Here is a 14,435-nt window from a genome sequence, read left to right as displayed (position 1 = left end):
ATAGTATGAATGTTGGTTAACTTTGAATATTGTATGTTTGTTAATATTGTCATGTTTGTCTTGGTAACAACCCCAATATTCGGATTTTATACTAATCAAATGACTAGATTTGATTTGATTTTAATGAAGATTTCCGACTGAAAAGCTTTATTGAAGTCACCACTTGTTAAGAGTTATTTGACAATAAGGGACAAGCAAACAAACAAACAAATAGTCGGTCACTACGACAACCAGGATAAATTGAATAACTATTGTTTTGTTAATTGTCCAGTGGCAAATATTTCAGGCATGTTCCAACAATTAAACTAGGGTAGACTACTTTTATATTTATGCATTGTATGCAATATCAGATATCTGATATTCGGTGAATACATGCACTATGTTAAATTTACATGTATAAAAATAAGAAGATGTGGTATTACTGTCAGTGAGACGACCATATGACGTAGAAATTAACAACTATATACAAGTCACCATAAGAGCTATATTTCGGTTGTTGTAAATACATAGCATCCCGAAGAAGGCTGTTTTTCCTGAGGAATTTGCCCTGAGGGAAACAATTGACAAATGGCTGAGTTATAAAAGTCTACCCAAGATCCAGGCTACCGTGACATATGCTACTGTTTCCATATACCGGCTATAAACAAATAAATAACACTTATAACAGTTTATTTTTTTTTCATTTTATGTACGCAAAAATCAACTATAAAAAAATGTTGTATCTTCCAGGGAGACTCTTTTTGCATTTAATATAATTGTCTGATTTTTTTTTATCAAAAGCGGCATGTTTTTCAATTTACTCACACATTTCAGACTGATGTGACGTTACTTAACTTACACTATATACAGTAAGTGTTCAGGTGCGTATTTTATCAATTTTGCAAATGTCACCGAATTATAATCAACTGTCATTCAAGTTAAATGTTTAGCTAGTTATAACACTAGTATCAACATAGCGCTTCGCTTACTTCGGAAAATGCATGTACATTGATATTTAAGATATTACATTTTTTACCCTTGTTTAGAAGTTAAAATACTTTAAAGGGAAATAATAAAGTTGTTATCCTCAAATATCCATTTTTCCGTTATAAACAATCCGAATTGTTTTGCAATCACATGTCTGACGGAATTAAATTTGATACAGGAAATTCAAATATAAAAATGATCAATAAAATATCAATATGTTTATTGGTTGATAGCAACATATTCTTGAGTTCCAGAGCACAAACATGTTTAATCATCTAGATTCTAATCTATGAATGACTGCCGTTGCAGCACAAACAGATTTTTTGGGTCTAATTGCGATGATTGAGTAGCCGGTTTGTTAGCATTAATTGTTTCATCCTTCTTGGTATCTTCAGTTGATGATATTTCATTGTTCTCTTTGGTAACTGTATTTGAATTGTTGGCATCTATCTGATTGGTTGTGTTCTCTACACTGTTGCTAACTAAAGTGTCAGATGTTACATGTTGTTTATCTTCGTAATTAGTTGGCAATGTTGAATTTGATTCCTCACCAGAATTATATTTTCTATTATTCGAAAATGTTATTGAATCTTCTTTTGCGACGTTTTTGTTAATTTCGAGCTGCTTTTCAGTTTCTGCAGCTTCTCTTTTATTCGCACTGGTTTGTGATAATAGCTCTTTAATATATAGGGCAGACTGTTTTTCCTCTGAATCAGGACTAAAAACCAAGTCGTCGACATCAGTACCAGCTGAAGAGGTCATGGTAGGAAGCGTTTTAGACCTTTCTATATCAACTTCGGTTTGGTTTTGTTGCTGATTTATTGAGTTAGAATCTTGATTGTCACTTATTTGTTGTTTTTGTGGAAGCTTTTTCTTATTCATTATCCTCCCATATTTAATAGTAAGATTTTGCCTTGAAGTTTTTAGTTCATTTGCTATAAAATCAAAATCATCGCTAACCGGCGTGTTCTGAAAAAAATGCATACTTGATTAATTTCAAAATCAATAACATTTACGTATTGGAAAAAAATGTCTCAAAACAAAGAAAACGGCTTAGAAATTTTCATTCAAAGAAAAAATGTACATGACGTTACAAAGTGTTCTAGTTTACATACTATGATAAAATTACTATGGTGCTTGTCACCTACAAGACAAATGTATATTTTCCGTTGCATTTCCCTTGTCCTGGACCCACTACAGAATTTTACTATTATATCATTTTAATTTCATTAGATATGTGTGTTATCTAATATGTTATAATATTGGCACGTGTGTAACTTACTCCTAGGTCAAGTAGTTCCAGTGCAGTGACATTATCCGGATTGAGTAATACTGTAATCAAGGCTAGAGACCCTAAGTGGGTAAAATGATTTTCTCCAAGCTGAAATATAATACGATATATGCTGTAAATTTGAAGAGGATCATAAGTAAAATATCATATTTTTTTATCCAGGTAGTCAATCCATTCCAAAGTATTGAATATTAAAAGCAATATGAATCTTGTTTTCACTTCTTATCAATATCTTTATGCAAAGTAGGCAAAAGTAGAGCACATAATGATTAAGGTTTTGGTACACTAAAACTAGTTTATCAAGCCAAACGTATTTCGTTACGTCGACAACCTTGTTAGTGTTTTTTCTTGATAGTACCTAAGTATTGTATTGTTCTTTTTATGATTTTGTATAGAAGCAAAACTTCAGAGACTTATCTAGACTAACACACCTGGTTCGTTTTTTTTCCACAATATACAAATTCAGAAAATTTTCACGGTCACAAACTGCTTAGTAAGATTAATGTTTAATTACTGCTACAGTTATACGACGGGTGTTTAATATATACAGGCTATACTTAGCATCATAAATGTCGATGTATCTGGGGTTCCGTGTTTACATGTTTTTGTTTTGTTAGTCCCATTAACCTAGCTTGTTGCTTTGTAAATGGTGTCCGTGTACTATCGTTTGGAATTTCTCTACCTACTATTTATTCTTTAACTCATTACATTGGGTATATTGAGAATATTAAAACCATGTATATATAACTATAATACCTTTAACACTTTTAAAGAATCATTGCAGTCCATTTTTGTTGCAATATTAATGATATCAGCATCATTTAGTCTGTTATGACGCATGTCAATTTCTTGTAGAGTTCTGTTCTTTTTTAAAACGTTGGCCATAACTGCTGCTCCTTCGGCTGCGAAACCATTAAAGCTGACATCAAGTACTCTCAAACCATAGTTTTTCTGTAATAGTATACTAATTTAGTTATCTCCTTAACATTAACTTTTTATAAAAAAAATAATGTATGATAGTATTAAGAGAACACATGCCTGCATGTGATGTTCACACCTACATAATTCCTAATATATACAAAACTGAAATATTTCATTAATCAAATCCTTCTATTTCAAGTACTGATTAACATTGGGTTATTATAGTGTGTAATATCTGTATAAAAGTAGGGTGGTTTGGAAAATGTAAAATAACAAAAATACCGAACTACTAGGAAAATTCAAAACGGAGAGCCTGTAATCAAATGGCAAAATCAAAAGTTCAAACACATCTAAACGAATGGACAACAATTGTCATATTCGTGATTTTGTACATGTATTTTCATATGTAGAAAATGGTAGATTAAACCGGGTTTTGAAGCTAACTAAACCTCTCACTTGAATGTCAGCTAGTCACATAAAATTCCATTACATTGACAACGATGTGTGAACAAAACAAACAGACATGATAGGTAAAAATGTCAAAAAAAGGGGTACAACCGTCAACATTGTGTAATCATCCTAGTCACTATAAAACAAACAAATATGTATCAAAGACACACAAAAAGGAAGGGTTGTCAATAAGACAACTATCCACAAAAGACACAATGCAAACAATAAAGGCAACCACATTTTGTGACTCTTTTCATTGTGTTAGTTACGTTGGGTTTTTTTTTGCAATATTCTACTTCTAGTTTTTCAGCAAGTGAAGTCACTGATGTACTGATTTGTAATGGATTTGTAAAGATTGCTTTTGAATCTACGTAGACACTAAATGCAAATTAGAATAAATGGTATAGAATTGCTATTCTTATTATCAATCAAAAACTGACTTCGATAATAACTTACCTTCACACCAGCTAATAAGTCCATTGCACCTCTTCTTCTCAAATGATTCCAGCTTATATCAAAAGATTCTAAGTTTTCGGTGTCACCTGTTGAAAAAAATGAAGTAAGCGAGTCATTAAAACATGTTCCAAAACTTTGTGTGTGAGAGAGACGAACATAAACATTGAATATAGATTAATCTTTTGTTTTAATACACTCACAATAAGACCTATATATAAATAGTTGCTTATGAATCGATTGGATGGTTGTCTCATTGGCAATCATACCAAAACTCCTTATTCTTATAAAATAAATAAAGAATGCTTGTAATTTGAAAGAAATGTAGACACCTATTCAGACCATCAGACAGCGTGTCCTTTTGCAAATAAAACAATATTAAACTTTTGCTTACTCAAAACGTATCGAAATTGTAAGCCAGCCGTTTCAGCGAATTCATTGTGTGAAAAATTGACGTGTTGCAGGCGCTGATTCTCCTAAAATAAAAAGAAAAGTACAACATTAATTATCATGCATGAAGATCCAACAAAGTGTTTGAAAAATTCCCATAAGATAATTATTACATACGGCGCCCTTTAAATTCCATGGATTGAATGGGATGAATAAATATGGCCATATAGACTTCACCAGCTTCGTCCAGTCAAAATTGTGACGTAAATGCATGTCACCTATGACTTACGGCATTCCAATGGGAACCAATTGTGCCCCTTACCGACTTGTTTCTCTATTATTATGATGCTAACTTTACACAGGAACTTCTTAGGAAGAAAGATATGAAGTTAGCAATATCCGCTACATAGATGTTTTCTCACTAAGTAATTCAAAATTTGGTGACTATGTTGAACGCATCTATCTTATCGAACTAGAGATAAAGAATACAACCGATACATTTAAGTCGGCCACATATCTTGCATTACATCTAGAAATTGACAATGAGGGTCGGTTGAAAACAAAACTTTACGACTTCCCAATTGTGAACTTTTCATTTCTAAGTAGCAACATTCTAGCAGCGCCTGCATACGGAGTATATATCTCCCAATTAATACGATATTTCCGTGCTTGTATTTCCTATCATGATTTTCTCGATAGAGGGTTGCTGCTCACAAGGAAGCTAGTAAACCAAGAGTTGCAAATGAGGGAAGCTGAAATCATCCGTTCGTAAATTTTACGGACGCCATCACGAGTTTAGTTGACTGATATGGAATCACCGTTTCACAGATGATATCGGATATGTTCCTTTCATCATAACTACACTTCCCTTCCCTTTTCGCGAATGTGACCTACCGAATTTGACTATTAACCGGGTTAATATATACCGTATTAGGTCACTAGCACACTATGTAACAAAAAATATAGATGAATGAGTATAAACTTTTATTGCTTGGTAATAATTTTCAGAAATCAAAAATGATCGACATTGGCAAACAATAGTTTTAGATAAAACCGGTGGAAAACATCTTCCGGTAACCAACTTTTATACTTCTTATACATGTCAACATATACATTTTTTTATTTTTAACACATATCAATTTTATAGTTAACAGTAACTGGTTTGTATTATTTATAAATCACATATACCTTTTTTCAATGGCAGATTAGAATAAACGAACGAAAACAAGGCCATTTGTTTCGTGTAACTGAAGTTTGAAACATCAGGTTACGTACCTTCATTACTTGACCAAATATAATGGAATCTTCATCTTTGAAGCCATTTCCTTGGGAAAGAAACAAAATACATAAAAAGGTGAAAGATATATTTGCACGATTTCGTATCAAATATGCAATAAAAAGTACACGACAATACATCAATACTTGTTTTTGCCTTTCTAGGTTATATAAGAGGGGGATAGGAGGGGTTCTGATTCCGAAATCCCGGGCTTAAAAACACGAAATTCCGAGGTCCCGAATTTAAATAACTTAAATCCCGACATCCCGAAATAAAAAAAAAAAGAAATCCCGAGCTTAAAAACACCCGATCCGTGTGTCCCGATAAAGGTCCTATCACCCTGATATAATGCTATGCCAATAAGATAGTATCCTCAACGACAAACAAAATATGATCCTCGCCAGTCGATAAGTTTTTAAATTAAAACAATGTGTCGGGTTTTTTATAAGTCGTCCACAGTCAAGAAAAGTTGCGAACACAATTAAGAGACCATGAGAGATCTACCATCAACGTCGTATTCTGGGGCATGCCATAAACGCACAAGCACAAGAGTTTTCTTGAGGTCTCACAATCCTCCATTTTATTTTGTAAAATTTGCACAGTAACGTCTGTATATTAAAAGGACAGTTTTTTTTTTTTTCGTTTTCAGCCATAATTTGTTGAAATAAAATGTACAAAATATCAACAATATTTGACAAATGATTATGAAACAAGATATTTCGAAAGACATTAAACTATTCTGTGTTTTTATTTTAGTTTTTAAGAAACCTGACAATATAGACCTACATTATATGTTTATTAGATTTACCTGACAAAGATAATGTCTGCAAAGTGGGGTGTTCACGGAGAAACTCTTTCAATGCAACTGCTCCTGCAGTATGTAACTTGTTTTCAGCTAAATTCTATGAAATAAACACTTTAAATATTAAACGATGTAAATTATATAATATGTAGCATCGTTGAACTAATTCATCAACTTTAAGTTTTCTTTCGACTTCTTGTTTTAGAATTATAAATCCAGTCAATGATGGCATCCATTTTTTTTCAATTTTGAATTACTTTTATTACCATTTTCAAGTCTTTCTACAAATATTATAGTGGCCGGTAATTGTCCCAGTGTTTGTTGCTTTTATATTATTATATAAGTTTCAATTAACAAATGACAACATTTTTAGAGAGCCATCATCCTTTTTAGTGTAGTTTAAATATTGGTATCGCTTTCAACGAAATGTGAAGCGGTTATCGAACAATAGCGTATACTCTAGTATCATTTCAAAAGTATATGTATTACCAAAGAGTTCAATGATGTATTTCCATGCAAGGCGTCAACCAATGATTGTATACCTTTAGCTCCCATATCATTTCCAGCCAAGTCTAGAACTGTTATGGAGTCATGAAGCTGTCAAGTAAGAAACGTATACAAAATAATATACACCATTAAACATATAAGAAATGCCAGAAAAGAAAATTTACTGTGACAACTAAACGCGAAACAAAATTCGTATTATATGAAATTTATGATAAACATTGATGTTTTACTAAGATTTTATAAAATAAACAACTATTAAACAACATTATATATATACATATAAGATTAAGAATGGAAATGGGGAATGTGTCAAAGAGACAACAACCCGATCAAACAGCAGACACCTGTCGAAGGGTCATCAGCTGAGTCTTCAATGCAGCGATAAAAAAAACCTCTCACACCCTAAGGTGTGCTTCTGCTGGCCCCTAAACATAATCATATAATGCAATAATTATAGATTATCGGTGATCATCTCAACGAGATTGATTTTCTCGCTTGAGCCGGGACGGCGAAAGCGAGAAAGGCAATCGAGTTGAGATGAACAATGATAATCTTTTTATCGCTATTTTACCTATGACGACGTTGTCAATTTCATGTCAATTTCGTTAGCAACGCCACGTGCATGCTTAGTTTCTAGCGATAATTTTCCATCTTAAGCGAGTAGCATGATATGATAATTATCACAAAAAAAGATCAAAGGAAAAATGCACAAAATAGCGATAATGTAATGTATACAAGTTCAGTGATAATGGACGTCATATCAAACTCCGAAATATACACAAAAAAATAAAATTTAAAATCATGCAAGAATAACAAAGGCCAGAGGCTCCTGACTTGGGGCAGTCGCAAAAATGCGGCGGGGTTTGACATGTTTTTCAAGATCTTAACCCTCCCCCTATACATCTAGCCAATGTAAAAAAAAACACACACAACAATACGCACAGTAAAACTCAGTTCAAAAGTTCGAGTCCGATGTCAGAATAGGTAACAAAAGAAACTAAACAATGATACATAGATTAACAAATATGTATACCATTAATGGTGTGGCCAGTGCCTGCACACCCTGTGTTCCCAAGTTATAGTTAGGAAGAGATACATTATGTGTGTCTGGTGTCTCCCAGTATTGTCTTACAGGTACCACTTTGAAACGGTTACAGGCTTTTTCATACATTTTCTGCATAACTTTTGGTCTTTCCAATTTCTGTTTTCTCTTTTCTACGAAATAAAAAATATTTGTAAGGAAAGGACGGAAAGGACAAAAACAAATATCTTAAACAAATTTTATTTGATGTTCCTATTAATTAAAAAAAAACCTTACCTTCCGATATTATCAAAAGAGTATCCTCAGAAGACAAAAATGGAGTTGTAAGAGTACGTATTATATTTAAATTCCAATCCATTTTACTCAGAAACAATCTTCTCTCTACCAGTCGATTATTTACTATTAGACTTGCTTAAAGTTCAACGCTTCATGAGGCATTCAAACAATAATGAAATACATGCAACAACGAAGCTGAATATAGCGTACAATAGTTTCGTTCAATATTTCGATCTAGGATTACATTGAATTCTGAGATGAAGAAAATTGTATTTAAATTAGAAATTGACTGTACAAACAGTTCACGTATATGTAATCTGAGAAATGACATTTTGTCGACCTTGTTGAAGGTTTGTTGTTTCTTAAGAAAACAATAAAACTGATCAAATATTTATGTGTTTGTATATTTATAACCCAAAAAATTGAAAGACATATGTCTTGTAAGTTTGGTTCTTAAGTACGGAAGTGCGATAGCAATCAATCTAAAAACATGATTTTCTTTTTATAATGTTTGCTAATCCTCAGCTTAACAAGATTACACTATACACAAAAATACTTGTTTCTTTAATTTCGACTACTTAAAACCAAGACCACGTAAGAAGATTAGATAGCGATGAGTAGATTACATGCATGCGAAAATGAAATTTAAGGTTTACAGTTATATTAGTATGCAAAATGTGTTTTAAAATGTAAAATATATTGAAAAGACTTTCAATGTAGTTTATTTGCTCATCTCTTTCATCCTGTCGAGCATTTGAACTTTGAAAACATTTTTTTTGTCAAACATATAGATTTTAATGATATCAAAATGCATGTCATATACACCTTTTTAGATAAATAAATAACGTATAGATTTTTTCTAAGCTATAGAATGAGCTATATATCACGTAAAAATGATTCATATAAGATCGATTTCTGTGTCGGAAAATGCCAATTAGCATACTCAATTCTTGCTATTTGTGGCTATTTAAGTATTTGTTTTCATTTGATGGCAATTTAAATAGTAATTGCAAAATATTATTGTGTTTGTCAAAATCGTTCCGGATTTCCGTTGACTTTTTTCTACTACCAAATCTGCTTTAATAGCAGAACAATTTAGACGTATTTTACGTTGAATTTCCTCGTAATAGTTTAGTTTGATGTTGTTTTTTGCTGCTTGATTCGAGTACTTATACGAGTACAATATATACGTTACAAGGTTAGAAACCAAAAAAATAAAAATACACTATCTGGTAATACAGCCATATGATTTTTATATTATGGAAACCCCAATGTATAATATTTTTGTATACATGTACCTGCTTCTAAAAAAAATATCAAACAAGACTGGTCCGGAAGAATAAAATTCATATCTAATAAGCCTAACGAAATCAGAGATCTATATTAATAGAATAGTATCGGGTAGGCTTCTTTTTTTTCGGGGGGTACCAAATTGATAATAAGGATATGAAAGAGTTTAAAATCGACTTTTTTTTATTACATAGCGGTCACCTAAATCATGATGACGTTCGTTAAATCTTTTAAAAACAAGTGTCTTCCAATAAGTGAGACCTTTTGAAATATATATAAAATTGAAATGGTTTTTGTTGAATAGCATTTAAAAAGTTGTTAATCGAACCTCAAAATTTCTTAATATAAGTCAATATATGAAACATAATTAACTTATATATTATGGTATCCATCATTTCAAGTTGAAAATTATAGATGGGATCAACATATAGTCAACATCGTTTGAATTATATATTGCGAGAGAGGTCATCATTTATACAGCGAAACGTATAGTAGCTTCTTTTTTTTCTTCGTGAGAAGTTATGTTTTGAATTTACACTTTAGTAAATTATTAATAAAAAGAAGATGTGGTATGATTGCCAATGAGACAACTCTCCACAATAGAACAAATGAAACAGAAATAATCAATTATATGTCACCGTACGACCTTCATCAATGAGCAAAGCCCATACCACATAGTCAGCTATAAAGACCCCGAATTGACAAATGTAAAACAATTGCCTACCGTGCAAGGGCTGTATAGCCAGTCAAGGTCGTCAAAAACTTCCATTTGTTGTTTTAAAACAATTCAAACGAGAAAACGAACGGCCCTGTTTAAAAGTATACAATATAATGGAACAAAAACAAATTCGTTTATCAAATAGTTAATTTAATGTTGATAACAAACAAAAAAATATGTTGTTTGGTTTTTGTCTGCGTGGAAACAAATATTTGTCATGGGGGTATAGGATGTCTGTTGAGCCACATTTCGAGTGTTCATAGACTCGTTGAAATTCTAGACTTGTATAAACGATTTCACAGCCTTATCCTCTTATGAAAGATTATCAACAGTTTCTTATTTTACTTTTATCCATTGTCTGGCAAAATCACCTTCTGAATCAAAAAGTTATTTCGAAGTTATTTCGAAGATTTATTTTCAGAATTTAGGCTAATGGTATTTAGGCCCATTGGCTAGTTAAGGTTATCAGTTATATAACGTAGAATGCCTGATAATCCATGGGGGACTTGCTCAGATGTCATTAGGAGGTTTATTCTTAAATCGACTATATATCAAAATCCTGCAACAGGTTTCTTTGTTACAAAAAAAAACTATATATAGCGGCAATAAGTATAGTATCTCATAAGGGATGATTGGAGCGGACTGATCTTTAGACTATATAGATATTGTATACTAGTATTGAACGGATTCATAATGAAAAATATTGACTGAATATCTGGTAACAAGAAAGTTTTCTTGTGAACTTGTATATGAACGATAGCGTCCTTGCGTAGAACTTGTGTAACGTCTTATGTAATTATGAATACATCAAATAAGCATTGATTCATGAAAAAGAAACAATAAGCCCGGAAGCGAGACCATTTTGGTCATTAGTTTAACTCATCTATACTATTAAACGAGAAGACCTCATTTTGTGTGTCGCTTCTCTTCCTTCCACGATAAATTAATCTTCATGCCTCTGTGTTCTATATGTAACATGCATAGTCGCATTTGTCATCCATTCTTATGATTGTTCAGATTGAGATATATTTGGAGAAAAACGACTAAAAAGGATTCCGGATATTGATTCCGACATCAGACTGACTTTTAGTCATAGATAAGACTTCCGGTTTGAAACATCCACAAAATCAACCAATCGTATAATAGATAACAAAAATGAAAAATAGATAAGCCAATCAGAGCCAATCCATACCATGGTGCTTAGATCTCAAGAACCACAACTATTTTATCTCCTTAGACAGGACAATTATTTTTCGCGTTTATCTACACGTAAACTACGATTATACTACTTTAATATATAGAGACTATCTGTATTCTGTCTACTGTTTTCTTTGAAATGTTTACTATTTAAAAGGGGTCATACCAGTGGCATATAATTGAAATAAGTAAAACATGTGGATACAAGAATGTGTCCGTAGTACACGGATGCTACATCGGTACTATATTTACTGAGTTTCGAGTTGATTGCACTTCAATTTCATCAAAAACTGCCTCGACCAAAAACTGTCACCTGAAGCGGGACAGACGGATGGACGAACAAACGCACGGATGCACAGGCTAGAAAACATAATGTCCATAGATGGGGCATACAAATTTATTGTTGAAAGTGAAAGTAGTGATTTGGCAAAAATGAAAGTAGGGTAGAGATTAGAGGGAGGCAGGACCTTTTCGGGACGTCGGGATCGATTGTTTTAAAGCTCAGGATTTGGAAATTGATCCTTTGATTCTTTAAATTCTGCATCTCGGGTTTCATGTTTTTAAGCCCGGATTTCGGGATCAGGACCCCTCCGACCACCCCTTAAATTAGCCTTAGAAGATTCATATCCTACCATTGGCATGTTAATAAGGCTCTCAAAAGAAAATGGATTGTCTTAGAAGCATATTTTATTAGACTAATAATGGTCTTTATATATAAGTAGTTACATTTATTTCATGTTTGAAGCGGTGCAAATTTTAAATTTACATGACTTGACTTTTACCAAAAGATGCATTGTATCAAAGGAGAAGAATAATTGTGGTCTGAGGCCAGAAACACGAAAATAATTGAATATAACAGAAAGGAAACAAATATCCGACTTTGGAAAAAGGGAGAGGGCTTTTGATGTCTTTTATGAAATTCTCCATACATAATATCTTTTACCAAAAATCATCCTACAACAGTACACAAGCTGTATATGCCCGCGATTTCGCGGGTCTGTTCTAGTAATATACAAACCTACTGATTTAGAATATAAACGAACCAAAACTGAAATCTTACCACGAAGTTCATCATCAGGAACATCATGAAGATCTAGATCCTTTGTATTTTGTCTGGAGTTTTCAGTACTATATGGTTCTGATTCAGTCTCTCTACGTGATCGTCTTAATCTACTTGATGCGCTTGTTACTGTTCTTCTCCCCTGTCTACTATTTTGTGAAACGGGAGTCTAAAAATAAAATGTAAAGCAAGTAATAAATTGAGATTTGATCCCGCATCTCAGATGAAACAGTGAGGTAATGTATACCTATACATACGATATAGAATAAGTCCAGACATACAGTCCCCAGTCAAGAGAATGACGTTACCAAACAAAGGTGAAAGCATATCACCCTACGTTTTTTTTTTTTCTCTTTTTTCCACAGTTTATGACTTTTAAAGAAGATGTGAAGTCATTTTGGTTCACGACCTAACTGATAATCAAACTACATCTTCTAAAGTTCGTAGTAGTACAATTTTAGGGAAACAGCCTGTATCTAATGTATATAATATACATCAGTATCCTTTCTTTGAATATCAAGTTCTTCCTTTTTTTATAAAGAAAAAGAAGCGGATAATACCAATGGTAGAATAAGGGAACCACACAAAATCATGACGAAAAAAAAAATCAACACACTACACAGTCTACAAAACAATAAAACATAACTGTAAAGACTGAGCAACATGATCGCCAATTCATAGAAGTTGAGAGGAAATTATACTTATCTTATCATACATAACATTTATTTCTACATATGAATGCTGCACAAATCGGCAGTGATCCATACTGTTGTGGGTAGAATATAAGAAGATACAAAATATTTTAACATTATTAGACTCACTTCATTTATATCTGTCATGTTATGCTCCTCAGCTATCCATTGTTAGCTAATAGTATTTTGTTTTTACCATAAGACTAATATTGTCAAAACAATAAAACAATTAAGTCATTGGGGCATTTGTTCTAGCTATTGTTTCCTACCGATTTCACTTAAAGACAATTTGACAGTTGGTCCATAACACGATTTGATCCACAACAATGGTTTTGTCTGTCAATCAGATTTTAAACCAAATTCTTTTTCTTTTATAACGTATTTTTTGTATCGTTTCCATATATATATATTTATGCGTGTTTGCAGTCGAAATTTTCTATTATGGAAGTTTTTGAGACAAATGCATTTGTTAAAAATTATATAACTTTCATCTTAAGTTTATGATATTTACGCACATTATCTTATCATGTATTAGAACTATTTCACTGCCGACCTCCCTACCCCGTATGAAATATTTTGATTATATATCTTCCATATATACTAGTATGTACATGCAAGTATACTTACTTTCAGTACAATACGTCGCTGTCTGGCTGCTCCAGGAGTATAGCTGCTTGGTCTTATTAATGAGCTCAACAATATGACGTGTTTCCCTTCTTTCTCCATTATTTTGATTGAAAAGTTTCGGAAGTTTGGATTGTTAAGTGTGTATTGATTACAAGGATGTCACCGCTTACCTTTTATCGCTAAGAGATACTTGTGGAATTGTTTGTTGTTTATCAGTTTAATACCAAACAATCTATATTTTAATAAAGATTAGACAAAATAAGGTCCTATTATGATGCTTTGTATAGGCTGTCGTGTCCTATCTTTTCGTCATCATAATTTGATATTTAATTGAACAAACAGGACGGTTTAATAAGAAATGATTGAAAGTTATATTTGCAAACTATATTGATAATATATAATATACACTGTCAGCCTTATAAATAAAGTTTCATCGTGGCAATGAAATAATTTAAAAAAAAATCATGATTGGCATAT

General features: G+C 32.3%; 1 protein-coding gene across 3 annotated transcripts; it reads right to left on the bottom strand.

The window, feature by feature from the left end:
- Positions 1–1,169: 1,169 nt before the first annotated feature.
- On the bottom strand, positions 1,170–14,137 carry LOC143067949 (uncharacterized). Of its 3 annotated transcripts, none has more exons than XM_076241613.1 (11): positions 13,959–14,137; positions 12,640–12,808; positions 8,090–8,271; positions 7,039–7,146; positions 6,556–6,649; positions 5,747–5,796; positions 4,476–4,557; positions 4,085–4,170; positions 3,014–3,208; positions 2,249–2,347; positions 1,170–1,935 (listed from the first exon to the last, which is right to left on the bottom strand). In XM_076241613.1, the coding sequence occupies exons 1-11, from the start codon at positions 14,055–14,057 to the stop codon at positions 1,249–1,251; spliced, it is 1,851 nt and encodes a 616-aa protein (XP_076097728.1). In that variant the 5' UTR covers positions 14,058–14,137; the 3' UTR covers positions 1,170–1,248. The 3 variants fall into 3 exon arrangements, with proteins under 3 accessions (XP_076097728.1, XP_076097729.1, XP_076097730.1); XM_076241614.1 differs by lacking the exon at positions 13,959–14,137 and adding an exon at positions 13,461–13,563; XM_076241615.1 differs by lacking the exons at positions 12,640–12,808; positions 13,959–14,137 and adding an exon at positions 8,375–8,478.
- Positions 14,138–14,435: the final 298 nt, after the last annotated feature.

The sequence above is a fragment of the Mytilus galloprovincialis genome, chromosome 3, assembly GCF_965363235.1.
Source record: "Mytilus galloprovincialis chromosome 3, xbMytGall1.hap1.1, whole genome shotgun sequence".
Taxonomy (NCBI): Eukaryota; Metazoa; Mollusca; class Bivalvia; order Mytilida; family Mytilidae; genus Mytilus; species Mytilus galloprovincialis.
Note: the sequence above shows the minus strand (reverse complement) of the source record. Positions and strands in the feature narration are given on the sequence as shown.